The 24,662-nt window shown below is 47.1% G+C and overlaps 3 protein-coding genes across 6 annotated transcripts; 2 read left to right on the top strand and 1 right to left on the bottom strand.

Annotated features, from left to right (window-relative positions):
* The first annotated feature begins 26 nt into the window (after positions 1 to 26).
* On the top strand, positions 27 to 20,423 carry LOC130197248 (serine/threonine-protein phosphatase 6 regulatory ankyrin repeat subunit A). 4 transcript variants are annotated; one of them, XM_056419828.1, is made up of 30 exons: positions 51 to 182; positions 3,887 to 4,448; positions 6,316 to 6,399; positions 9,883 to 9,961; positions 10,973 to 11,043; positions 11,899 to 12,099; positions 12,184 to 12,271; positions 12,707 to 12,849; positions 12,983 to 13,090; positions 13,174 to 13,278; positions 13,853 to 13,931; positions 14,020 to 14,134; positions 14,312 to 14,394; positions 14,477 to 14,540; positions 14,726 to 14,794; positions 14,944 to 15,084; positions 15,202 to 15,313; positions 15,486 to 15,512; positions 15,837 to 15,911; positions 16,050 to 16,251; positions 16,427 to 16,514; positions 16,657 to 16,774; positions 16,878 to 17,097; positions 17,181 to 17,268; positions 17,362 to 17,445; positions 17,703 to 17,851; positions 17,940 to 18,022; positions 18,264 to 18,346; positions 18,428 to 18,519; positions 19,202 to 20,423. In XM_056419828.1, the coding sequence occupies exons 2-30, from the start codon at positions 4,293 to 4,295 to the stop codon at positions 19,498 to 19,500; spliced, it is 3,306 nt and encodes a 1,101-aa protein (XP_056275803.1). In that variant the 5' UTR covers positions 51 to 182; positions 3,887 to 4,292; the 3' UTR covers positions 19,501 to 20,423. The 4 variants fall into 4 exon arrangements, 3 of the variants coding, with proteins under 3 accessions (XP_056275819.1, XP_056275811.1, XP_056275803.1); XM_056419836.1 differs by lacking the exon at positions 3,887 to 4,448 and having other exon boundaries at positions 37 to 182; XR_008832410.1 differs by lacking the exons at positions 18,428 to 18,519; positions 19,202 to 20,423 and having other exon boundaries at positions 27 to 182; positions 17,703 to 17,847.
* On the bottom strand, positions 20,405 to 23,332 carry btd (biotinidase). The gene is made up of 6 exons (XM_056419892.1): positions 23,045 to 23,332; positions 22,297 to 22,446; positions 21,831 to 21,979; positions 21,553 to 21,730; positions 20,904 to 21,461; positions 20,405 to 20,828 (listed from the first exon to the last, which is right to left on the bottom strand). Exons 1-6 carry the CDS (start codon positions 23,282 to 23,284, stop codon positions 20,556 to 20,558), a joined length of 1,548 nt encoding a protein of 515 aa, XP_056275867.1. The 5' UTR covers positions 23,285 to 23,332; the 3' UTR covers positions 20,405 to 20,555.
* Positions 23,333 to 23,482: 150 nt separating this feature from the next.
* Positions 23,483 to 24,179, top strand: dmac1 (distal membrane arm assembly component 1). Its single transcript, XM_056419916.1, has 2 exons — positions 23,483 to 23,900; positions 23,974 to 24,179. Exons 1-2 carry the CDS (start codon positions 23,663 to 23,665, stop codon positions 24,039 to 24,041), a joined length of 306 nt encoding a protein of 101 aa, XP_056275891.1. The 5' UTR covers positions 23,483 to 23,662; the 3' UTR covers positions 24,042 to 24,179.
* Positions 24,180 to 24,662: the final 483 nt, after the last annotated feature.

Here is a 24,662-nt window from a genome sequence, read left to right as displayed (position 1 = left end):
ACACGACAGGAAGGAAGAGGGGGTGCACGCTACGGCGGCTCCGCTCCGAGAGGCGCTCCTCGTTCAGCTTCCCTCTGTTGACATGCAGTAACCGGCACGCGGGAGTTACCGTTACCGTTAACGTTACTGCCTCCTTTCGGTTCCACACGGGGAATATGGCTGTGTTGAAGATACAAGACCAGGTAACGGCATCGAGCTAACGTTTCACATCAACTCCTCAATATGCGGTCACTATTTGTGTGACATGAACGTTTCTCTAGTTGTGAGTGTTTGTGTGTAACTAGTCGACAACGTGCCACATTCACTGTTCACCTGAGCTACCTGCCGTTCATTCGTGACTCACCGTTAGCTGAACCAGTCTGCTAAACTACTATTAAACGGCTACCGTTCTTACGGTTAACGCTGACTTGACTTCCATCGAGCTAACGAGAGACTTAACCTAGATGGCGGTAACGAGTTAACATAGGAAGCTCGCTTGTTCACGTTACATTTACGTCACTTCGTTTTAAATGGTCACGTTCACGTAAAAGCAACGGTCACGCCGCCGGTTGTCGGTCTTCTTCGGCGCTATTGACTTGAGAGTTGTTTCCGTTTCTAGCGGCGATGGACCGGCGAGCACAGCTGCATCGCCTGGAGGTTAACAGGGTGGCCTCGATCTGCTAATGCTAGTTTGCGACTTGAACTCATGCCAGACTCCCCGTTGTTGTTGTTATTATTAGTTGTATTGTTATAGCACGCCGTTATATGGCCATTACAGGAAGTGAAACGCGCTTTCCTGAAATTGGAAAGCACGCTTCCGATTTAACTGGGCGCCGGGGCCGGTTTCCGAGGCAGGGAGTTTGCTTGGTCAGCGGTCTATTTCAGCTCCCTCTCCGGGGCAGCTGTGGTTAGTCAGTCACCTGTTGCTGCAGATAAGAGCCGCTGTCAGACTTAAATAGCAGGTGGTGCTGGTTCTGAACTCTCCAGCTGTGTTCACGAATTAGACGGTTTCCACACGCGGCTATAGACTGGGCATTGTAGCGGACGCATCAGTAACGAAATAGTAGATACAAAAATGGTTGCGTTAGTTTATATTCATTACATTACACACACAATGTTTACACTTTACAGCTATATTATGTATTACTGAATGATTGTCAATTCGCGCTTAAATAAAACGACTGTTAGTTACAATCATTAAAGATATTTTGACAAACAAGTGCTTAGAAATATAAACTCTCTTTGACTCATGAATGGTTAGTGTAAGATTTTGTTCAGTAAAAATATGAACTTCAGTCAATGATGAAGCCGCTCTGTGGCCTGTCCCGGTCCGACTGGTCTTCCGGACAGGTAAGCAAAAAAAAACAAAGAGGATGGATCCCCCTCTATTCCCCATTGTTCTCTTGGTGACAGAGAACTGGACTAAGGGACACATATAGTCCCACTTAGAGGGACGGGAGTGAGTGTGCCTTTTGGCAACACACTTGTGTTTGTCCTCTAGAGGGCCTCCTGTACCTTGCATGCAGAGTGTCCTCACCACACTGTGCTCCTGCCTCAAGAGAGAGATGGTAGAGACGGTTAAGAAAACGCAATCAATGAAAGCAGAAGGTCAAGCACAGTGGGGCACTTTGTTGTTTTGTTTACATCAGCTATATTCTGTGTTGGCTATTAGTCAAAGAGCCTTAAAGGACATTGTAACATCTTGGTTGTGCACAAGGGAAATGTCCACAGTCGACACAGAACAACTGGGCGGCTGTGGCTCAGAAGGTGGAGCAGGTCGTCCACTAATCGGCAGTTCAATCCCTGGCTACTCCAGTTTTGATGTCGTCGTGTCCCCGGGCAAGATACTGAACCAGGGTGTGCTGTTTGTTTATGTAAATGAGCATTGGTTTAAATCCTGATGAGCAGGCTGGTACCTTGTAAGGCAGCCTCTGTGAAGGTCTGTGTGCATGGGAGAATGTTGGCATGTTGTGTTTGAACTTAACTCTTGTGAATTTAGAACAATGTCAAGTTAATGACTCATCCTCTCTTCAAGTAGAGTATTATTATGTCTATGCATACCATTATAGTACATGTAATACCAAGAGAACAAAGCATTCGTACCGATCTCCTTCTCTTGATTTTAAAAGCTTTAGAACATGTAGACACACACACACACACACACACACACCAGCCTTTGAGTTTCTGGACTGGGGTTATATTACACAGTAGATCCTGTCGCAGGGTCAGAGCAGAGGTCAGTGCAAGCTGCATACTGTTCCACACGGGTCTCGTTGGGCCTCACACGAGGTACAGCTCAGGTTTTATATTGCAATTTTAGTTGTCGGTATTTGTGAGGCGTGTGTCCTCTTGTTGAAGTTCACCATCTGCATGTTTTCCTTGTGCCTTCTGTCGGAGCACCCTTTCAGCATTAATGCAGCAGACATTTGAGCTCTCCCCGACTCATGAAAGCGCATCAGAAAATGGATTTTTTAAAAGGTTTTATTGTCAGACAAAATACTGCCTATCCCACCTGCTTGACTATGCTCCCGAGTCCCGATTAAAACTTTAAACACATGCACACGTTGCACACACTGTTCACAAAGACAATATCCTGGAACTGGCAACCAATCTGCTCTGAACACATCTTTGGGCTACGTGTCTGAAAGTATCCCCAGATCTAGCCACTGCGATACAAACCATGGGTTGTTTGTTTATATGCTTTGTTTCCAAAAACATTCTTTGTTTGTGCCTTTGAGGCAAATCTGCAATGGAGACTCAGTGATTGTTGGAGAAGCACGATTGTTAGCCTGTGTTTCATTCTCGGTTTATACATTTTAAGTTAATGAGACTCAAAATGTCGGCCTGGAGAAAGACTCCATCCAACTGGATCCCTCTCTCATTCGCCCGCCCTCGCATCGTCCCTCCCTTTGAGTTAATGGAGTTGTGTGGCTTGGCAAGATTGTGCTTTTTAGGATCTGTGTTGAATATGAAGGAGACTGAAACACACAGACACACACAGACACGCACATACAGACTGGTCTTGTTCGCTGCCCTCACATTCTCTGGCAAAGCCAGTTTGTTCCAGTTTCATAATGAGGAGATGGGGACTTTTGAAGATATGCCAATACACCAGAGAGGATACTGGAACACACACACACACACACTGATCTGGTATCCATTTTCTTTTATTCCCTCACATTTGAAAGTAAAAGTAAATGTCCAAATTAAAGCTCTCAACACAACAGACAACATGGCGTGTGTTGCTGCAGGTAGCAGAATCAATAATGCTGCATCGTCATTCTCCACTGTAGCATCATCTCTCCACTTGCACTTTTGTTATTACACTTAAATGAACCCTCGGGACTCGTGGACCGGCACTGGCCAGCAAGTGTCCAGATAACAATCCGGCATCAGAGTCGGTTCCTACGTCTTCTTCACTCTTGTCTTTGTTGCTTCCTTTGCCATTCATTTTATTATGATGTTGTATCTGTCTATGTTCCATTCCCTCTTAACCTCCAACCACTTTCATTCTGCGTCTGAAGCCCTGTCGTCTCTCGGTTGACGTTCCGTCATCAGATTGCAGCGAGTGCTGTCCCCTGCACCCTCGTGTCCTCTGCCCTGTTCTTCTCTAGGTTGCTTTGTGTTGTCGTGCTCTAGGTATCTACCTACACTTATTCTAGCTCTCTGTCCTCTTCTATTCATACTCCCCTCCCTTTTCCATTCACTTTCTTCCTCTCCCTCCCTCCCTCCCTCTCTTCTTTTAAAAGAGCTGGGTTCAGCAGTCTGCCTGAAACGAGCTACGCATGCCCGTACATACATTGGCCGCTGTGGCCCCCCCGTCTATGCTAATCACAGTGTCTCTGTGTGTGTCTGCATCTGACGTGTGTGTGTGTGTGTGTGTGTGTGTGTGCGTTCCTGGCTGCAGCGCAGCAGTGAGGATATGCAGCTTCCTGTGCGCTGCTAGGCAGCCAGAGCTCATTCTGCCGCATGCCGCTCACCGCCACCATTACGCAGAGGAATTCCCTGCTGTCTCCGCTACTGCTGCTCACGGAGAGAGGAGAGGAGAGAGGAGAGGAGACATGCTGCAAAGCAACACTGACAGATAGAGGACAGAGCTGGATCCCATTTGGATTTTACATGAAGATGTGCAGCGTTTGTCTACGAGGAAATTACTCCGTTTCTGGGATTTATTGCTGACCTTTGTCCCCCTGAATTGGGCATGTATGTAAGAGGGAACACGGTGTATTTATGTGTGTATGCGTGAGGGAGCGTGTAAGTGTGTGTGTGTGTGTGTGTGTGTGTGTGTGTGTGTGTGAGTGTGAGTGTTCCTGATGCGGTCAGAACGGGCAAGTCGTGTGTGTATCGTGGTGCTGGAGGAGGTGGAGGAGGATGAGCCCTCCTCTTCACCCCCACCTCCCCGGCCCAAATCCTCTCCAGACCGCAGACCCCATCATGCCTCTCGAAGGGCTGCCGCTCCGGAGGAGAAGGTGAGACGGGTGCTTCTGTTCGCCTTCGTTTAATTCGTTTCAGTTTGCCGATCCAGCGGAGGGTTTGCGTATGATTACGTTCTACAGTTCCTTCTGAGAATGAGAGCGTTCACCGGGGTTTTACACAGACCGACGCTCGTGTCCCAGATGGCATGAAGTTCAGACCTGTGCTGAAGTACGTAGTTCTACATCCCACTGCATTAAAACACAATGCCTGCCAACGCTTGTCATCCTCTGCTAAATATAGCAGCGAATACAATCACCGATATAGCGTGCGATGTGAGATGACGGCTGGTCTGTATAGATGATCAGTACGGCTTGGGCTTTTGTGGTCTGCAGTGGTGAGGGTACAAAGGGCAAAGCCTCCCATTGAAACATGGTAGTGAGTCTCTCCGTCATATGAAAGCAGCTCTTTGAAGATCACAGTAAAATGGGCGGGGGGGAATGAGAGAATGTCCCTGGCCTGATGACGGGGTCTGCTCTCCGCATCTGTGTCTATCTTCTCCGCTCTCTGCCATAGTTGCGCTGGTCATTGGTGTAATATGCATGAGAGAGACGCCAACATGCCGGACAGCCCCACTTATTTTTAGTTGGGACGAAATCAGAGAAGGATGAGGAAAACGGAGAGGCTGGGAGTCAGGAGCAGATCCACACCAGGATACTAATGTAGTATTAAACGGTTCATTTTGGCAGCTCGTGAGACCGAAGCACTTCCACAGACTTGGAGTATTTGAACGATTACAAAGGAGGGAATGTCAATATACTGTGATTTAGAGGGGCTCTCTAGACCTCCCCTAAATCTACAGTATTATGCCAATGTTCTTATGTTTTTGTTTTTGTGTGCGTTCTAAATGTTGCAGCACAAAGAAAAGCACTACTTATAGTAAATTGGGGATTATCAATCTTATTTTCCGAGTTAACATCTTAATTAATTATCCAAATATATTGAAACAAGGAGACTTCTAGAATTATCAGATATTAAAAGTAAAGAGTGTAGTGTCATTATAAATATAAATACATATTTGTCTCTCAGATCTTGGTGACAAATAGGGATTCATAAAAATGATTATTGTTCAGCAAATATAATCTGTGTGACAGAATATCTGCAAAGTGTGCAGATCTTCACGTAACGTTGTTTTTAAATGATGAAATAAAAATACAAAATGTGGGCCACAAATGTTGTGTTTGGATTAACTGGTTACGGCTTGATTTTTAACATCAACGTTTCAAGGTTATGATATAAAATGTAAGTCCCAAACAAGTCATTGATCCTACATATACAAACATAACAGTTCTATATTTTGAACCCAGTAGTCCAACACTGTTTCTTCACCTCTCATTTGGATGGATGCTCTTCTGTTGCGCACCCCAACAACTCTTGAAGATTATCAGGCCTGCTGAGCAACATTTCACAAATTCCCACTCAGTATGAGGCACCATGCGCTAATCCTCGTGCCACAGATCACACACATGTCCATCAATTAAATAGTATTAAAGAGTTGTTCCGAGACCTGTCTTTCATTTTCAGCTTCGTTCTTCATCCTTGTGTTAAAATCATCATCTGACCTGACGTGGCACGAGAGCACAGCTGTTCCCCTTTATGGATGAACCAATATACTTTGTGTCGACGTGTTTGTGTGTCGCATGCTGCAGCTTTATCGTCATTCAAGCAACACTTGGTGATATTTGTAACGTATGGCTCTCTCCCTGCTCAGGATTACAGTGTCTCTGTGTGAGACTCTCCCCTTCTGTAACCCTCATATCGCTCACTGAGAACACGGTTGTCAGCACAGAAAAGGACTGCCTTGCAAATCGAGTGTGTAGTTGTGTTCATCAGCATTTCCTCTTCTCTTCCTTGTCCCTGCAGCCGTCTCTGTTGAGAGCCATCTTCAATGTCGACCCGGATGAAGTTCGCTCCCTCATATTCAAGAAAGAGGATGTCAACATTCAGGTCGGTCACACTCTTCTTGCTATTTCTTCTGATATTCTCCCAATATAAATGTCTTTGTTCTGACCGCACACTCGCTTATTTGCTTTTCACACTGGTGTGACACACACACACACACACACACACACACACACACCATGACGGATAAAACAACAAACAAGGAGAGCAGAAGTAAATCAGCAGGTTACAGTTGATCGATTGACTCTGAGTGCCTTCTGGCAGCTTCCCCATCTCATATAGTCAATCAGGGCAGGACACGTGACCTGTTTATAACCCGACCCTCTCTTATCATTTGAGTTCATAACCTTCTCCTGATATCTTCCCCCTTTCACTTTCACTCTCTGTCCCCCGGCTTTCTGAATACATGTCCTCAGTTTCCACCACATTCTTTTTTGACAGTCTGTGTTATTCTCTCTGTCCATCTGTTTTATTGTGGGCCTGAAGTGCTGGGGTCATCACACTGAGACTTTTGGAGTCAGCAACACTAGTCACATGACTGTTTGTTTAGAGCCCAGCTTTAGTGCTCGCTACTGCAGAGAGAGAGAGAGAGATTGATTGTCTAGGTGTCTTTATTTTTCATTCAGGCTTTAGTTACATTGTTCATCCAAAAAAACGTACAAAACTAAATCATCCAAATACAAACAAACAAAACCAAGAAAACATTAGTAAAGAAACAAGTCATAAGTTCATCAACAGAGCGTCTCCTCTGACTAAACACAGGACGTCCTTTAGCGCCCACACATTCACTAACGTCAGTCTGTGACATAGACATGCCTGTCTGATGCCTCTCTGGACTGGACAGCTCAGCCCCCCCCCCCACCAGGCAGGAAGCTCCCTGCACATCAAACCCCAAAGTGACTCAAACCCTCCACCAAAACCAAAAGCCCTTAAAGTGGAAAAAAAGGAAAAACCTGATCAACACGATTAAAGGCCTTTTCTTGATCAAATGATATTACGCACACATCAATATCATACAGTTTACAAATAATTAATAAATCTCTCATGAGAAACCAGTTGTCCATGATGGATCTGTCTCTGTGGATGATCGTCTCTAGAAGCTTCTTCAGACGGTTGGCGAGCAGCCTGCACAGAAGTGTCTGTCTGTCTGACCAGCCCACCGCCCGCAGTGTTCAGGCCCCTTGTTTGGGGAGCAGAGCTGCCTGTCGACATGTCGTGGGCAGCGGGCCTGTCCCTGAACGCCCCGCAGCTCCTCCCACCGGTCGGCTCCCAAACACCTCCGGAAGTGCTCACAGAAATCTGCAGGCACGTCCAGTCCAGGAGCTCCATCAGCAGCCCTCTGACCCCCAGCAGCGGTCGGCTCCTCCAGGGTGACGCTGGCGTCCAGCGCCGCTCTCTCCTCGGGGCCCAGCTGAGGAGGGTCTCCAAGCAGCTCATCAACGCTCTCATTCCTGAAGATGGCGCCGCTGAAGCTCACGGCCTGCCGTCTCACTTCCACCGGGTCAGTCGTCATCTCACCATCAGGGAAGCAAACCATTTTGTTGGTCCGAGAGACGGACCTCACCAGACTGGAGGAGGAGGAAGGAGGAGCCACCATGTCCCCAACACCGGGGAACCTCCCCCTGACCACAGCTTGTTCTCGTGAAGATGAACCGAGTTGTTCTTTGTCCCCGTTGAAGCCGATGCCCAAAGACCCAACCCTCACCTTGTGCACCGAAACATGAAAAGGAAACGTGAAGTAGAAAATCAACAGACTCAGAAAAAAACTAAAGTGCAGCACATTCATGACAATTTCACTTAGTTCTCCTCTTTTTGGAGCCTTTCTTCGGCTTCAACTGCTTCCTGATAGCAGTCATGTATTTTTTAAGACGGTAGCGCTTCTTCTCATCTAAAGTCTCCACACCAACCTTCTTCTGTATTGATAAGACACTTTTCATAAATTTGTGTGCATCTGGAAAATGCTCTAGGACATCTACCGATTGCCCAAAGTTCTCATCCAGAAAGCTATTTATGTCCTCCAGCTTGTAGAGGTCTCCATCGTAAGCCTGGGACCCGGTGGCAGAGGCAGAGTCAGAGTCAGAGTCTGTCTCGTCCTCCATCTCCTCCTCCACATCACAGGCCTCTCCACTCTCCTCCATCTCCTCCTCCACCACACAGGCCTCTCCTCCCTCCTCCGGGCCAGCAGCCTGGCTCTGATCGGGTTCAGCTGTCGGCCCGTTGCTGCTGCCTGCTACACTTTGCTTCCTCTCTTCCTCCTCTCCTCTCAGTGCTACCTTCACCTTTTTTCCTTGTGTTGGTCCCCTTCCTTTCCTCCCTTCCTTTGCTCCCGTCAGTACTTCCTCCACCTTTTTTCCTTCCGTTTCTCCACTTTCCTTCCTCACTTCCTCTGCTCCTGTCAGTAAATCCTCCACCTGTGTTCCCTCTCCTGTTGTATTCTGAACAGCTGAAATCTCCTCGTTAATATTTCCTTCAGCTGAATCAGCACTCTGCTCCCCGGTGTGACTGTCGCTCTGCCCCTCCTCCGCCCCAGTGGGCGGAGCCTCGCCGCCACTCGGCGGAGCCTCGCCGCCGCTCCGCGGAGCCCAGGCGGCCCGCTTCTCCGCCGGTGCGTCCCCCGGCTTGGGGTTCCCTCCGGCCGGCTCGCGAGGACAGCAGTCGCGCTTGTGCCCCAGTCCCCCACACCTAAAGCACTTCATGCTACCCGTACTAGCATACAGCATGTAGTGCTGAGCCTTGTGCTTCACTCTGAAGGAGATCTCCAGCGTCTGAGACGGACAGTTCAGAAACATTAACACCTGCCTCCGGAAGGACTTTATGTGTTTTAGTTTAGGGTGTCTGCACCCCAGACCGATCGTTTTGAAGCCGCTCGCGAGCTTCCCGAAACACTGCAGCTCGCTCTCCAACACGGAGTCGAGTATGAACGGCGGGACCCCGGACACGGTGACCCGGGTGGTGGGCACCGTCAGCGGGGACACCTGCAGGTACACGCCGTTCAGCGTGACGCCGCTGCATATCAGCGCGAACACATACCGCTCCTCCGTAAAAAACACCAGCAGCCCTCGGTTCAACCTGGAGGCGTCGGAGATGTTCTCGTGTCCGACAACATCTCCCACCGCCAGGAGAACCTCCTCTACCGGGGTACTTGCGTCGGACTCGATCCGGACGCCAAGACCCGGAGACGGCGTCTCAGAGGACGCCATCTCACACCAGAACCACGGTTATCTCCACAAAACACCAATAAACCCCAAAATAAACCAACAAATAGACACTAGAAACACAACAACTCAATCACACAGTGAAAAATGAAAGACAAAATGTGTTAAGTTTGAGAAAGATTACCAAACATTTGCCCTCACCACGCTCTCGATCGTGAGCAGCTCCCTCCAGAGAGAGAGAGAGAGAGATTTTTCTCCTTAAGGCTGGAGTCTCATGTTTCTTGTGTTCTGACACAATATGAGATATATAGATTTAGATCATTAAGAGAAATAATGCACTTGCTTAAATTCTGTATTGGGGATCTCTTGTCAGGACAATGAGAAGAGGACGCCTTTGCATGCTGCAGCCTACCTGGGAGACGCTGAGATCATTGAACTGCTCATCCTCTCAGGTAAACACTACAGTCCGCTATCAATCCCTTCAGTCATCCATTTGATTTAATATCCATCCACCTCTAGTATCCCTTCTACTTAGAAGCGTACTTATCCATCCACAATGGCTGTTAGCCTCCACCTGGTTCCGTTTATGCATCAATGTTGGCTCTCCTACATTTGTCTTATGTTTATTAATTCCTTTTCAGAATTAAATCATTCTCACACTGCAAAGCTGACAAGTCATTCATTCTCCAATCAAAGAGTGTGATCCTGCTTTTTGTAAAATTGAGAAAAATATATTGTTGATATAAACATTTGAATTGTTGTTCCTAATATTGTCAGTGTCTTAGAGCAATTACATTATTTTTTATCGAACAGTTAAGTGTTTCGAGGTATATGGAAGTATTTGTAAAATGGAAACACATTTATTTACTTTTTTTGTTTGAAAAAACACAACATTTGAGTCATTATGCCCCAAATCCTGCCGTGCTTTCCTTAACTATTTAAGGTTATTACCTTTTCCTCTTTTCTTTTCTCCCAAATGTAGCTCCCTGTTCCCTCACTAGTTTCCTTGCCTGTGTGTCTGCTTACTGCTCTGTTACTGACCTCCTCTCTTGGTGACTATGTTACCTGATAACGTCGGTTTAACTTTCTGTAAAGTCCACTGAGCATGTCAGGAGGCGGGGCCAACTCGAATACAAGCATAGTATGTTAGTGTGTGTGTGTGTGTGGTCACTGTTTTGCCATAATGTGCAACAGGTGCAGCTTCAGAGCTATTTAAACACCAAGCTGTGCCAAAGAGCATCATGGGAGTTTTCTAACTTCCAGGCACTGTTGGCTCACAAGATCCTCTTCCTATAAGCGAAAGTGTGAAAAGCCTTTTAAACTATTAGTTTGTCTTCCTGGTTCTTTTATGTATCTTTCAAACATTCGACCATGTTTGCCTTTGCCGTGTCTGCCATTGTTGACATATCCCTGATGTCTTTCTCCCGCTCACTCTCTCCCTCACTCTCTTTCTCTCACCAAAGGAGCCAGAGTTAATGCCAAAGATAACAAGTGGTTGACTCCTCTTCACCGAGCTGTCGCCTCTTGTAGTGAGGTAACACATTATGACACAAACACAATGTTAATGCTCATTATTGTGTACTGTTATGACTTCACTGATTGTGTGACTATAACCGCGGCCCTCAGCAGCTATGGGATGAGTATCACATTTAGGTACTTACAGTAAAGTAAGTTTCCAAATTCAACCCGATGCTGGGGTCTTTCCCACTGACAACAACCATTCTGACTTCATTCATTTCAGTGACAAAACACAGGTTAGTTCTCCACGCTGCTTTCAGTGGACATGTAGAGGGGGGGGGGGGTCTCCTGTAGACACACATAGAGATATACATACATGTCATCATCTAGTTAATTTGCTTTTCTGTGAAAAATGGAAAAGTTGTTGCTCTTTAGAGGAGCCAAAATTAATGCATTTGACAAGAAGGACTATAATAAGTCTCCATAGCGGCCCTCCCACTGACAATAACAGTCTAACAAAAAGGCAGACCTTTTCCCTGAGAAAACACAGATTAGTGCAGCAACACTTGTAGCAGGTGGAATGAGCTACCTTACGGGCATGGGATACAAAGAAAATATTGCTGCAGAGATAATGTTTCCAGATTTGTGCAATCTGGCCTTAAAGGGGTCAAATGACATAACCTGTTGGTATTTGATAAATCTTCACAAATCTCTTGACCTATTCTGCTTGCTCCTGGATGACGCAGCCCCTTGTGTTTGTTCTCCTTCTCAGGGCATTAAAGCCCCCGAAGCAAAGCAAAGACTTTTATAACCACCCACACATAGCCACCTGCGCACATTGGCATGTACTCTGTTAGTACCCTGAGGCATTTTAAAGAATACCTGTGTCTGCACACTCAGGCTCACTGAACTATGCTCACTGTCCACACAGGATGCAGTGGCAGTGTTGCTGAAGCACAGTGCAGATGTTAATGCCCGGGACAAGAACTGGCAGACGCCGCTCCACGTCGCAGCGAGCAACAAGGCGATGCGCTGTGCCGAGGCTCTGGTCTCGCTGCTTAGCAACGTCAATGTGTCTGACCGGGCGGGACGCACTGCCCTGCACCACGCGGCCTTCAGTGGACACGTAGAGGTGAGTCTCCTGAAGACACACACGGAGACACTCGTATGCATGTCATGTCAAATAACATCGAGTTCATGTGCTTCTGTGTAATAGATGGTGAAGTTGCTGCTGTCCAGAGGAGCTAACATTAATGCATTTGACAAGAAGGACCGGAGAGCCATCCACTGGGCAGCCTACATGGGTGAGCCTGTTTTATTGTATGGTTTTGAATGCTTTCTCTGACCAAATGAAGCCTCTGTCTCTCCCTCCCTTGTTGTCACTTCAAATTGTACGTATCCAAAGCTCCTTCACCCCCGGTGTCTAAGGGAGACGCACCACAAGTCCTTCCTTCCCGCTGCTGTCAGGCTGCACAACAAACTGCAGTAGATCACTAAAACACTTAAACACATTCAATCACTTTATCCTGGACACTTTAACCTGCTGACAATACAATGTAATCGCCACTTTGTATATATATTTTATATTCCTCTGCATATTTAATATGGTTATTGCATTTTGTAGTTTATTTTTAATTACTGCTCTAATGTGCACCCGCTGCTGTGATCCTGCAATTTCCCCACTGTGGGACTAATAAAGGAATATCTTATCTTAACATTTTCTGCCTTCCTTGTTCCAGGTCACCTGGAGGTGGTGAAGTTATTGGTGGCCAGTGGAGCAGAGGTTGACTGCAAGGACAAAAAAGCCTACACTCCGCTCCATGCAGCCGCCTCCAGTGGCATGAGCAGCACAGTGCACTACCTGCTCAGCCTGGGGGTCCACGTCAGTACAGACTCACAGATACGCACATGCCGTATATAATGTCCCATGGCGCTTTGACCCTGCTAAATCTTTAATTGTAGATACACAATGTTTGGCATCGCTGGACAATAAAACTGCTTCTCACCTCGTGTAGATCAATGAGGTGAACGGCTATGGCAACACGCCACTCCACTTGGCCTGTTACAATGGACAGGACGTGGTGGTCAGTGAGCTCATCGAGGCGGGGGCCAACGTCAACCAGGTGTGTGTGTGTGTCATTGTGCGAGATAGTATGTGCGTGATGATTGTGTGTGTTTCATGGTTTTGTTTGGTACTTTGCTTCAGGTGAATGAGAGGGGGTTTTCTGCTCTCCACTTTGCCTCCACCTCACGCCAGGGGGCGCTGTGCCAGGAGCTGCTGCTGGCCCACGGCGCTCACATCAACATGCGGGTGTGTTCATATGAAGATACACCTTCACACAAACACTAAAACAGCCAAATGTAGCTGATAAACGGTATTTGCATTCTTATTGGTGTAGTTAAATTGACTGTATTCATCCACTGTAGACCTTTATATTATCAAAAGAACAGAGATAAGAAGCCTGTGTCGTCGTCTGTTTCCTGCCCAGTATCGAGGAGAAAGTTGAAATGACAGTGGTTAACACTTTGGTAGCATTGATGGAAACTGATATTAGGTCTCCACAGCCTCAAGATGCAAGGCCATATGGAGGATGACAGGGGGGGGGGCTCCCTGAGGCTGCAAGCTGCTCAGGGAATATATATATCTATGTGTGTGTGTGTGGTCCAAAAGGGGGTCTAAGATAGCTTCTGTTCATGCTTCGCTTTCTTACACGACAGTACTTCATCAGACTCAGCTGAGTCAGCTTCCCATACTTGCACTTACTGTAAATGTCCATATACATGCACTGCAGTTCGGTTATACTGTCCAGGTCTGAACAGACATCATGTTCATTGTCTTTGTACCGCTCGTCTTACCTCCACTGTCTCTCCCTCCATCTGTCCAGAGTAAGGATGGTAAAACCCCCCTTCACATGGCAGCGACCCATGGAAGGTTCTCCTGCTCTCAGGCCCTCATTCAAAATGGTGAGAGCCCCTGCAGTGTGCCGTCTGCTTCAGTGAGTGTTTTAATGGAAATACACACATAAAAACATGTTTTACAATGTGTGCGTAGGAGCCGAGATCGATTGTGAGGACAAGAGCAGAAACACTGCCCTTCACATATCTGCCCGCTATGGCCATGAGCTCATCATCACGGCTCTCATCAAACACGGAGCCAACACCGCCAAGTTAGTAACAATTGATATTCAACCATCTGTCTACCTAGCTTCCTTCTGAATATAATATGTGCTTTAATGGTGAGACGCACAAATATAAAATGGAACCGTTTTTGTAATTCTTTGTCAATAATGCACCCATGCTCTTACACCTTACACCTTGTGATGGCTTGCCTTCTTTGCCTTCAGGAGAGGCATTCATGGGATGTTCCCTCTACACCTGGCAGCTCTTAGCGGCTTCTCGGATTGCTGCAGGAAGCTGCTGTCCTCAGGTACATTCATGCTGACACCATTCTTGTCACTGTAAATACCTAGTTGACGTCCTAATTGATGCTGATCACATATTTTTTGCAGGGTTTGACATGGACACCCCTGATGACTTTGGAAGGTCCTGTCTACATGCTGCTGCAGCTGGAGGGTGAGTCATCATTCCTGCTCAATGCCTTGTTTCATCTCTTTACGGCTTTTCTTTGTCTGTTATTTAACGGTGTTCACACTTTGTTTTTGTTTTTTCATCGCTCTTACGTACTGAAATATTATCTGTGCACTTGATTACGATAGACTGGTATGTTAGCCAAACATCACGGTTGTCTCTCCAACCAGAAACCTGGAGTGTCTGAAACTGCTGTTAAACATCGGAGCGGACTTCAACAGGAGAGACAACTTTGGAAGGTGAGCCAAGAATGTAGTTTAATTCTAGAAATGTTAGGAATAGAAATAAGGTCTGAAAACCGAGGAAGACTTTTGACCACATTTTGGGAGTAGAGTTTGAAGTCCTCGCTGTCGTAAATAATAGCTGTTATCGGCTCTGATCATTCCAGGACCCCACTACACTATGCATCAGCCAACTGTAACTACCACTGTGTGTTTGCCTTGGTGGGCTCTGGGGCAAGCATCAATGAGCTGGACCAGAGAGGCTGCAGCCCCCTGCACTACGCTGCTGCAGCTGACACGGATGGAAAGTACGTTCTACTCTGTGTTTCACTGATAAAGTCAAAGTGTAACACAAAATCCTGAGTGAGACAATGTTTAAACATTCATATTTAAAACAATATCCTCCTCTCTTTGGTCTTTGTCAGATGTGTGGAGTACCTGTTGAGGAACGACGCCTATCCAGGAATGAGAGACAAGCAGGGTTACAGTGCTGTGCACTACGCCTCAGCTTATGGACGCACACTCTGCCTGGAACTGGTGTGTACCGCCTCCTCCAAGAGTGACCAATATGTTGCATGTCCGACAGACGGTCAGACAATCTGAACATCTCCATGTGCTAAAAGATTTTTTTTGAACTGATGGGAAAACTACAGCACACAAGTACACCTGTCATAGTATTATAAACGGCCTTTGTCTGTGTTTCTTTCAGATGGCAAGTGAGACACCTCTCGATGTGGTGAGCCCTGTTATTGATTGTTTTGTTTTCTGTGCGTAGCGCCCTCTGTTGGACAAATGGGGAACAGAGTGGGTAGATCCTCAGCTACTGTGAGAACTCTTCTATCGTGTTACTGGTTGGATAACAATTGGCTGGTCAACGTTTTATGCATTTGGAAGGCAAAACACTTTTAACCTAAAACTCCTCGTAGCACTCCCCCCAAATCTCTCCTTCAATACATTTGGACCAAATGCAGCAGGGTGACCATGGCCTAATCTTTGTGCAACTTGCTATATCTACAAACCTGGATTGTAATAGTAATATTGGACCATCTCTCTGTTTCAGTTGATGGAGACATCCGGAACAGACATCATGAGTGACTCAGAGAGCCAGGCCCCCGTCAGTCCGCTCCACCTGGCGGTGAGTTCTAGATGTGGGTGTGTCTTACAATACAGTGTGTCTGTATTTGGTTGTTTGTCTCTCTCACATACAGGATTCCACCATCTCTGCCATGGCTGCTACTATTCGACATAAAAGAAGTGTCTTCCGTTGGTTTAGGCTTACCATGGACACTGTGGCGCTTTAGAGGTTCTCTTGTCGTCCTTACTGGAAGTGGATGTTTGCAGCCCAGAAGGCCGAACACCCCTCAGCCTGGCCTGCTCCAAGGGCCACCAGGAGTGCGTCTCTATGCTGCTGCACCATGGCTCCTCCCCCATGACCTGTGACTATACACAGAAGAAGACAGCCATCCACGCTGCAGGTATACCACACACACACACACACACACACACACACACACACACACAGACGCATACAACCACAGAAACATGTTTGGATGCACACTTTCAAAATAAAATAGAAATATGCTGTTGCTTTAGAAAAAGAAAGTCATGCTTGTGTGTCTGTTTGTGTGTGTGCGCGTGTGTGTGCCGTAGCTATGAATGGCCACCCAGAGTGCCTGCGCCTGCTCATAAGCACCAACAACCAACACATTAATGTGGATGTACAAGATGCCAATGGACAGTGAGTGTGTACACCGACAACAAACGGCTTAATTTCACTGAGATTATCTGATATTCTTTTGTTTGAGAAGATTACTTTAACTTGTTTCATGAATTTATAAGTATAAGTACTGGCTTATGTCATATTTCCACACTCTGTACAGGACCCCTCTGATGTTGGCAGTGCTAAATGGACACACAGAGTGTGTGTACTCTCTGCTCAGCCAAGGAGCCAGTGTCGACAATCAGGACCGCTGGGGGAGGACGGCCCTCCACCGAGGGGTGAGACATTCACATGCACTCACGAATATTGCAGCTTTATATACAATATGTTGTTGTACGATTTGTAAAAATACTATTTTCCACTTTCTTCATTTCCACACAGGCGGTGACCGGCCAGGAGGAGAGTGTGGAGGCTCTCCTGCAGCGTGGGGCCAGTGTGTGTGTCGGAGACATCCTGGGCCGCTCCCCTGTCCACCTGGCGGCCGCCTGTGGCCGTGTGGGTGTCCTGGGGGCCCTTCTGCAGGCCACCAGCAGCACCACCTCACACACACACCTCACTGACAACCAGGGCTACACACCACTGCACTGGGCCTGCTACAACGGTACTGGGACACTCGAGAAACACGCCTGTTGCGTGTGAAACCGCAGCGGAGCAGGAGTCACGTCCGTCCCTTTGTTTCCCTAGGATATGACGCCTGCGTGGAGGTGCTGTTGGACCAAGAAGTGTTCAAGAAGATTAAGGGCAACTCTTTCAGTCCCCTGCACTGTGCCGTGTAAGACGACGTGTGCCGATTAACGTTTTCATGTCGATCGCCGTGCGTCTGAAGGTATGTGACAGTGTGTGTGTGTGTGTGTGTGTATTTCAGTATGAGCGACAATGAGGGCGTGGCTGAGATGTTAATTGACTCCATGGGCACAACTATTGTCAACACCACTGACTCCAAGGGCAGGTGAGAGCTGATGAAGATGATGATGATGGTGAGAAGATGTTTGGAGGGGAGCACAAACTCTGCTGGTATATTGTCAACTCTCTCTGTGTGTGTGTGTGTGTGTGTGTGTGTGTGTGTGTGTGTGTGTGTGTGTGTGTGTGTGTGTGTGTGTGTGTGTGTGTGTGTGTGTGTGTGTGTGTGTGTGTGTGTGTGTGTGTGTGTGTGTGTGTGTGTGTGTGTGTGTGTGTGTGTGTGTGTGTGTGTGTGTGTCAATGCAGGACCCCCCTTCACGCCGCAGCTTTTTCCAACCACGTGGAGTGCGTTTCCCTCCTGCTGAGCCAGGGAGCTCAGGCAAACATCGTTGACACACACATAAGCAGCACACCGCTGATGATGGCCGCTCTGAACGGACAGACCAATACTGTGGGTCAGTACACCCACCGACACTCAGATACACTGTCGGTTGTTCGTCTCCAACCCGTTGACGTGTAACCGTCGCCGTGCGTGTGTTCCAGAGATGTTGGTGAGCAGTGCCAAAGCAGACTTCACCCTGCAGGATACAAACAGGAACACAGCATTACACCTGGCGTGCAGCAAGGTAACAACCACTTCCAGAGACGGAGGTGCGTTCAAGAGGATCAGTTCTACATACACATAATATACATCCTCCTTTTATGTTCAAGATGAACCATGGGTACACGTTACAGGTACATGGTCGATGAATTAGGGACAACTCACGAATTTGATCAAGTCAAAGTGAATTATTTCCAGATTGTGCAAGACAGCTACGATTATACTTATTTTATATTTCTTACTCTGTTGCTCTCTGTTCCTGTGAGGGTCATGAGACGAGTGCCTTGTTGATTCTGGAGAAGATCAGCGATAAGAACCTCATCAACTGCACCAACACGGCTCTCCAGACGTACGTGGCGTTCCTTCAGCGGCGCTGTTGGCTAGTCTACTCCGGTCGGACTGCATTTTAAACCCCTCCCCTTTCTTTCAGGCCCCTGCATGTAGCAGCCAAGAAGGGATTGACAGTGGTGGTCCAGGAGCTGCTGAGGAAAGGAGCCAGTGTGTTGGCAGTGGACGAGAACGGTCAGCCATCATCTTTCTGCTGACGCTGACACGCACACACAAATGTTTTTATGCCCTACTGTCATATTCTTCTAAACGCAGTAATAGCATTCTATACTATTACTTTTTTTGACATATACCATGAATTTAAATTACCTTTCTCGATATACTATTCTTTTTTCAAAATTTCTATTCCATGACTATTTGATGATTTTAATTCACATACTACACTGCGACCTTTTTCGACATGCTATACGATGACTTTTTCAGATTTTTTTCACCAAACTCTTGTCCTATACTAATGTGACTCTTTCATGACTTCACCCGGGGTGTCTGCTCCTCTGGCTGCTGTCAGCTGTTAGTTGGAGAAAATGTTGCTTAAGCACAAGTTGTATTCCTTCTGCAATAGCTGCCCTCACCATGAGCTATGTGTATATTTGTTTCTGTGTAATGGCTTTGAAAACCAATCGGGACAAATTCATATACTATGACATTTTCATAGCATACTACACCATGATGTATTTATGACCGTACCAGAGGGTTTATGTTTTGGGGTTGTCCGTCCTGTACGTATGTTTACCATTTATGTCTCATGAAAGCTTTATTTAAAGGAACAAACACCCACTTGATTAGAATCTGTTGATCAAAGGCCAAAGTGACCTTGACCTCACGATAATGAATAATATAACTCTCTAATCTTTAGGTTACACTCCTGCTCTGGCCTGCGCTCCCAATCGTGACGTGGCTGACTGTCTCGCACTCATCCTCAACTCCATGATGCCCACCTCCCCGATGGTCACCATAGCAGCTTCGCTTGCAAACTCTCTCACTCAGACAGTCATCAACCACCACCCCACCAACAACCACGTCTCCAAAGGCGTGGCCTTCGATGCCCCTCCCTCTCTGAGGCCTGACCATGCTTCGTACTCCAGACCGGAGCGGTCGCTGACCTCCGTCTCTGGCGATGATGAACTGAATGACTCCGATTCGGAGACATACTGAGGACAGACCTGCTATTGGACAGAGCCCCACCCGACTGACCAGCTAGCCCGCCACTCAGGAACCTTAATAGATCACTGACGAGGAACTAAAAGAGGGAGAAAATAGCGCCAGTGTGGTCATTATTTGTAGGTAAGCTTCTTTAATCTAAAAGTAACCTTTGTTCCAAATAAGTGCATACCCATGGGGTGAAAAGGAATGTACTAAAAAACAGAATAAGGTGAGACACCATCACTGTAGGGTCAGTAACGTGGCCAGTGTCTTTTTAATTTCCAAGCAACGGTTTCCTTTTTAAATTAAGTATCTACACTTTGCTGATACTTCTTGGAGTGGTTTGAAGCCTTTTCACATGTTTTCCTTCAATTAACACGAGAAGAGCGTCTACTGGAGAGACGCTCGGAGGACCTTTATCGGCATTATTGTCTAAAGAAAAAGACAGATGATAATTTTATGGGACCAGGAGATTGATTACTGTTTTCCTTACTGTCCTTGAGTTTTTATTCCTGGCAGATACTGATGGCTGTCACTCACGCACATTGCTAATGCTGCGTCCGTGTTCACCACGTTCCAATTCCTTGGAGAAGTCATTATTTAATCGTTTAATCGAATCTATGGGAACCGCTCAGGGCAGCAGGCGACTGTCAGACGCATTTACTTGATGATTGGTCCAGGAGTCATTTGATAGATGACCCCAATTAGCTGCTTAAGGTAACTACTCAATGACTGTGTACTGTACAAGAGACTGGGGACAGGGGCTGACACTGTGTGTGTGTGTGTGGTGTGAGTGTGAGCGCGTGTGTTGAGAGAGAGAACATTGATAAATATTGACTTTAAAAAAACAACAAAAACTTTCAGGCAGAGGATGAACGCTACTAGTGAAGTTTGTAAAGATTAAGTATTGAATAAATAAAGGGATTTGTTTTTTATTTATAGCAGTTTATATCTGACAGAAGACAAATGTTTAACACCCGAATTGTCATTTACCGGTCTTGGTCAGAATTTTTTTCTTTTGTATTATCAGTTTTTTAAATGTCTGATGTTTTTCTCCTGGCATCAGTTCATTCATTGTCCAGGTGATACATTCGTCCGTACAGAACGGCAGTGACCAGCCCAGCGGTCATCTTTGAGTGTTTCATGGTCACTCGGCCATCTGCAGCGGTTTCCAGACGCTCCGGCTGCTCCAGGACCAGCTTGTTCACCAGAACTGACGGGTACACGTATCTGGTCCCAAATCTCCCCTCTAACAGGAAGTCCATTTTCGACTTTGCCTCTTCCACTTCCTGTCCACAAGAACTGACCTCCAACCCTGCACAGCGGACTAGTGCACACACCTGCAACACATGGATGGCAAACGTGACGCGAGCATCATGACGCAGTCATGTAGCCCCGGCGCTTCTCTTTCTCACCTGCAGGGCGTAGCGTCCGTTTACGGTGTGAGTTCCCGCAAATGCTCCCAATGCGTAGAGCTCTGTACTGCCACCCGGTGGTAACCGCTGGTACTGCAGGTGGCAGCAAAAGGTGCCATGACACACGTTCACTACGCCCTCTGGCTCGTTTAGGAGGACAAATGTGAATGAGTCGTGCATCATGGATGAGACGAAGGTGGCGGAGGAGGGAAGAACCGAAGAAGCAGTTTCAGGAGGAGCAGAACAGCTCTCTTTGTGACACGCCTCCCGAACCGCCCCCTCCATGAACACGCTCTGCCCCATCAGCAGGGGGTCTAAGACTGGCACCCTGGCTACCAGCAGCCTTCCCTCTTCTGGGTCTCCTTTCTGGGCGTGGTGATAAGTGGCAGAAGTAGGGGTGTAGATGCCACTTCCTGTCATGATCAGTCGGTCACTACGGATGTTGGCCGCTAGCAGGGTGACATTGGCGCCTAAGCTGAAAGCCTGCTGGAACTGGATCGTATCCAGTAGAGGGAGCTGGTTCATCCAGGCGGTGGGGAAGATCAGCTGCCGGACACGCTAAAAGGGGTCCAAGGAGAGGAGGATGTGAGGAAAAGAGGAGACCGACCACAGGAACGTGGAGTTGGGTGAAGCGTGGCTCTTGTTCTACCTTCTGCAACAGGGTAACTGTGGGCGCGTGGAACAGGATGTCGAAGCAAGTGATGAGACCAAATCTTCCGGCAAAAGGAGTATCGAACGTAATGATCTCAGGTTGTGGCGGCGCGTCGAAGGCCTCCTCGAAGTAGAGGTTGTGTTTGTGGTAGCGCGCCACCAGCTGGCCATCGGACCTGAACGACAGAACATTCTGTAAACGGTTCCCATCGACGAGGGAATTATGCGTTGGTCCACTTGCTGGACTTCAGTGAAACTACTTTGATTTAATTGTACCTGAAAACCACGTTGGTGTTGAACTGCCAGCGTCCATCAGATGGACAGGAGGAGGGGGCGGTCTTCAGGGGGCAGGGCTGCAGGTCAGCCATGTTGGCCACCAGGTAGAGGTCGTAACGACGGGCCATGCAGCTCAAACGCTGGAGAACCTGTGGAACACAGCCACACGCAGACGGGATTATGTGAACAGACTGGTGTCTCCATGCGCGTGCATCATGTCAGAATGCCTGTTCAATCATAATGTAAGCGACGTGGGTGTATAAGGAATAAATCAGTCCAACAAGTTCTGGGTTTTCCTCATAACTTTATGAAAGTCCCAACCTCGAACCAGATAAGCCAAACCCCACTGGCTCCTCTCTCCTCTCTACTTATGTGTTTATGTTAATGTTTTATGTTTAAACCGGTGTTCACGTAATTATTGTTTACATCACACAATAACATCAGATCTGAATGTGTGATACTGCACCTCGGTGTTGTTGTGTTTGCCTGGTTCAGTGCAGGGGTTCCAGCTCTCCTGCTGGGGGTCAGGAACGGTTTCTAGGTAGCCAGAGATGGACGAACGGCTGAAGTTAAAACCCTGAAGACCATCTTCTGGAAACACCAGGATCTGGGCCCCCTGAAGGGGAGAAGGGGGCACAGCATGGAGCTTAATTACTCCACTGAAGTCACATTAAATGACATTAAATGTGCATCCATATATCAGCATACAGAGAAATACATCCTATCCTGATGTCAGACTTAATTATTGTTTAATCTTAAAAATGTCATAGGTCACACAGAAACTTAAATACCAGTGAGTGGTCTGTGTAATATGAGGGATTTCTTTCTGTTGCTGGGGAAACTTTAATTCCGTTATATTTAGTGAGCTCAGAGATGAAATATTACTAAAAGTAATATATATTTAAAATAAATAAAAAGGAGGTGTACTGCCATGTCCAGTAGTGGTGCAAATGGCAATGGCAACATCTGAGGCTTTACTTCAACGGTCTAAAGACCAATAGAGTGCAACGTTATACATTCACATTCATGTAATAGTCAGGACAACTTTCTTTTGGATTGAGTTAACTTCATTTGAAGCCCAATTGTTTTGCTTTTCTTCCTTACTTTCAATCAAGGATATGGATGCTGGATAAACAGAAGTGTTCTGAAGTGAACATTAAGCGAGACGGTTTCTTTGGCTGAAATAGTAACCATGGACTCCCCGCTGAGCAGACCTGCAGAGCGGCCCGGGCAGCCTGCTCTTCGTAGATGTTCAGGTTGCTCTGCATGTGCCGCAGGGCGGCGGCGCGGGACGAGGGGCCCCGCGGCTCCGGGGTCAGGATCACGTTGTGCTCGTACACAGCGGCGACGTACCAGGAGTCCTCGACTGGCTCCGTCTGGCCGACTGACGACGCCAGAGAGAAACTGACAAGAACAAAAAACTGCAAAAGCATTGTTTCTTCCCCGAGAGACATGATGGATGTTATCCGAACGCACTAGTACTGGCACCGAGCGGCACTTGCCACAGACTTGCCACTGAGTTGTCGGTGCCAGTGATTGCACTCGCCCTCTCTCGATAAAAGAACCTATCTAGCTATACAAACTTTTATTTTGAAAAACACAAGACAGGAAACACTTACATAACCCGGAACCTCTTTATCATCTGCTCTTTCTACAACCAGCATAACATTTGCTCGTGACATTGTACTTATGAACCTGAACACATTGTTTTAACACACGAGGCTCATTTCAAGAAACGTACTCATGTTAATTTAGTTATCTCATGTTTTCTGACGTCACCGTACGTGCTTGACCAGGAAGTCTCTTCGCATTAGCGCGCGTCCTGTAGCACAATGTCAACAGCACCAGAGGCGCCGGCAGCAGGAGGAGCAGCAGGAGGAGCAGCAGGAGGAGCCGCCGCCCTCGGGTCAAGCGCCAGCCAGAAGTTTCGGAGCTGCTGGAGCTGCCGGGTCCTCTCCGGCAGCGGCTTGATCCTGTCCGGAGCGTATGTGTACATCGCCGCCCGCAGAGTGCTGCGGCAAGGCGGCCCGACCTCGATGGGCACGGTGGCGCAGATCACGTTCGCTGCTTGTGAGTTACGTAGCTTTAAAGTATCGCGTCCATTGTCGTCTTTTGAAGTCATGTACCGTGTTGTATCCTTCAGGCGTGGCTGCGTGGGGGGTCGTCATCCTCACAGACCCGGTAGGAAAACAGAAGAAGAAGACGACGTGACGGCTGTTAAAGGGTTAACCTTCCAACTGGCTGCGGGATAATCAGGACGATGTGACACCCAGCTGGTGGACCGAAGGTCCCACAGCACTGGAAGCTCGTGATTTGTTGAATTAAAAGATGATATTTAATCAGAGGCAATTTTTTAAAATCAAATCATTGAAACGTTTGGCATTAACACTTTTATAAATATTTCTTAGTTTAATGCATGAACCATTTTAATGTTTTTACCAATAAGCAAAAACTTACTTTTGGAATCATTACAAGAAAAACAACAATTCTATTACTCAATGTTTTGAGTTAGACATTTTAAATCAAGCTAAACTCTAAGAGTATCTACAGTTCTACACCATGAAGGAGAATGTGTTGTGGAAGTAGGGACATTTGCGTCAAGTATTTCAGAGGTATTTCATAATGTATCTGTTGCTCTGTTGTGTCTGTTGATCAGAGCTTCCAACTGACTGTTCCTACAAGATAAAGAGCAAACATCAAAACCAGACGGCAACGAGATGATTTGATAGCAGTCAGTGGTCTGTCTAATGTGAGGCCGTTCAGCTGCTCGGGGAAACCACACCACAAACCACTCAACCTGAAAATCTACACAAATCACAACACAGCAAACAG

The sequence above is a fragment of the Pseudoliparis swirei genome, chromosome 1 (genome assembly GCF_029220125.1).
Source record: "Pseudoliparis swirei isolate HS2019 ecotype Mariana Trench chromosome 1, NWPU_hadal_v1, whole genome shotgun sequence".
NCBI classification, from domain to species: domain Eukaryota; kingdom Metazoa; phylum Chordata; class Actinopteri; order Perciformes; family Liparidae; genus Pseudoliparis; species Pseudoliparis swirei.
This window is presented reverse-complemented; position numbering and strand designations above follow the sequence as displayed.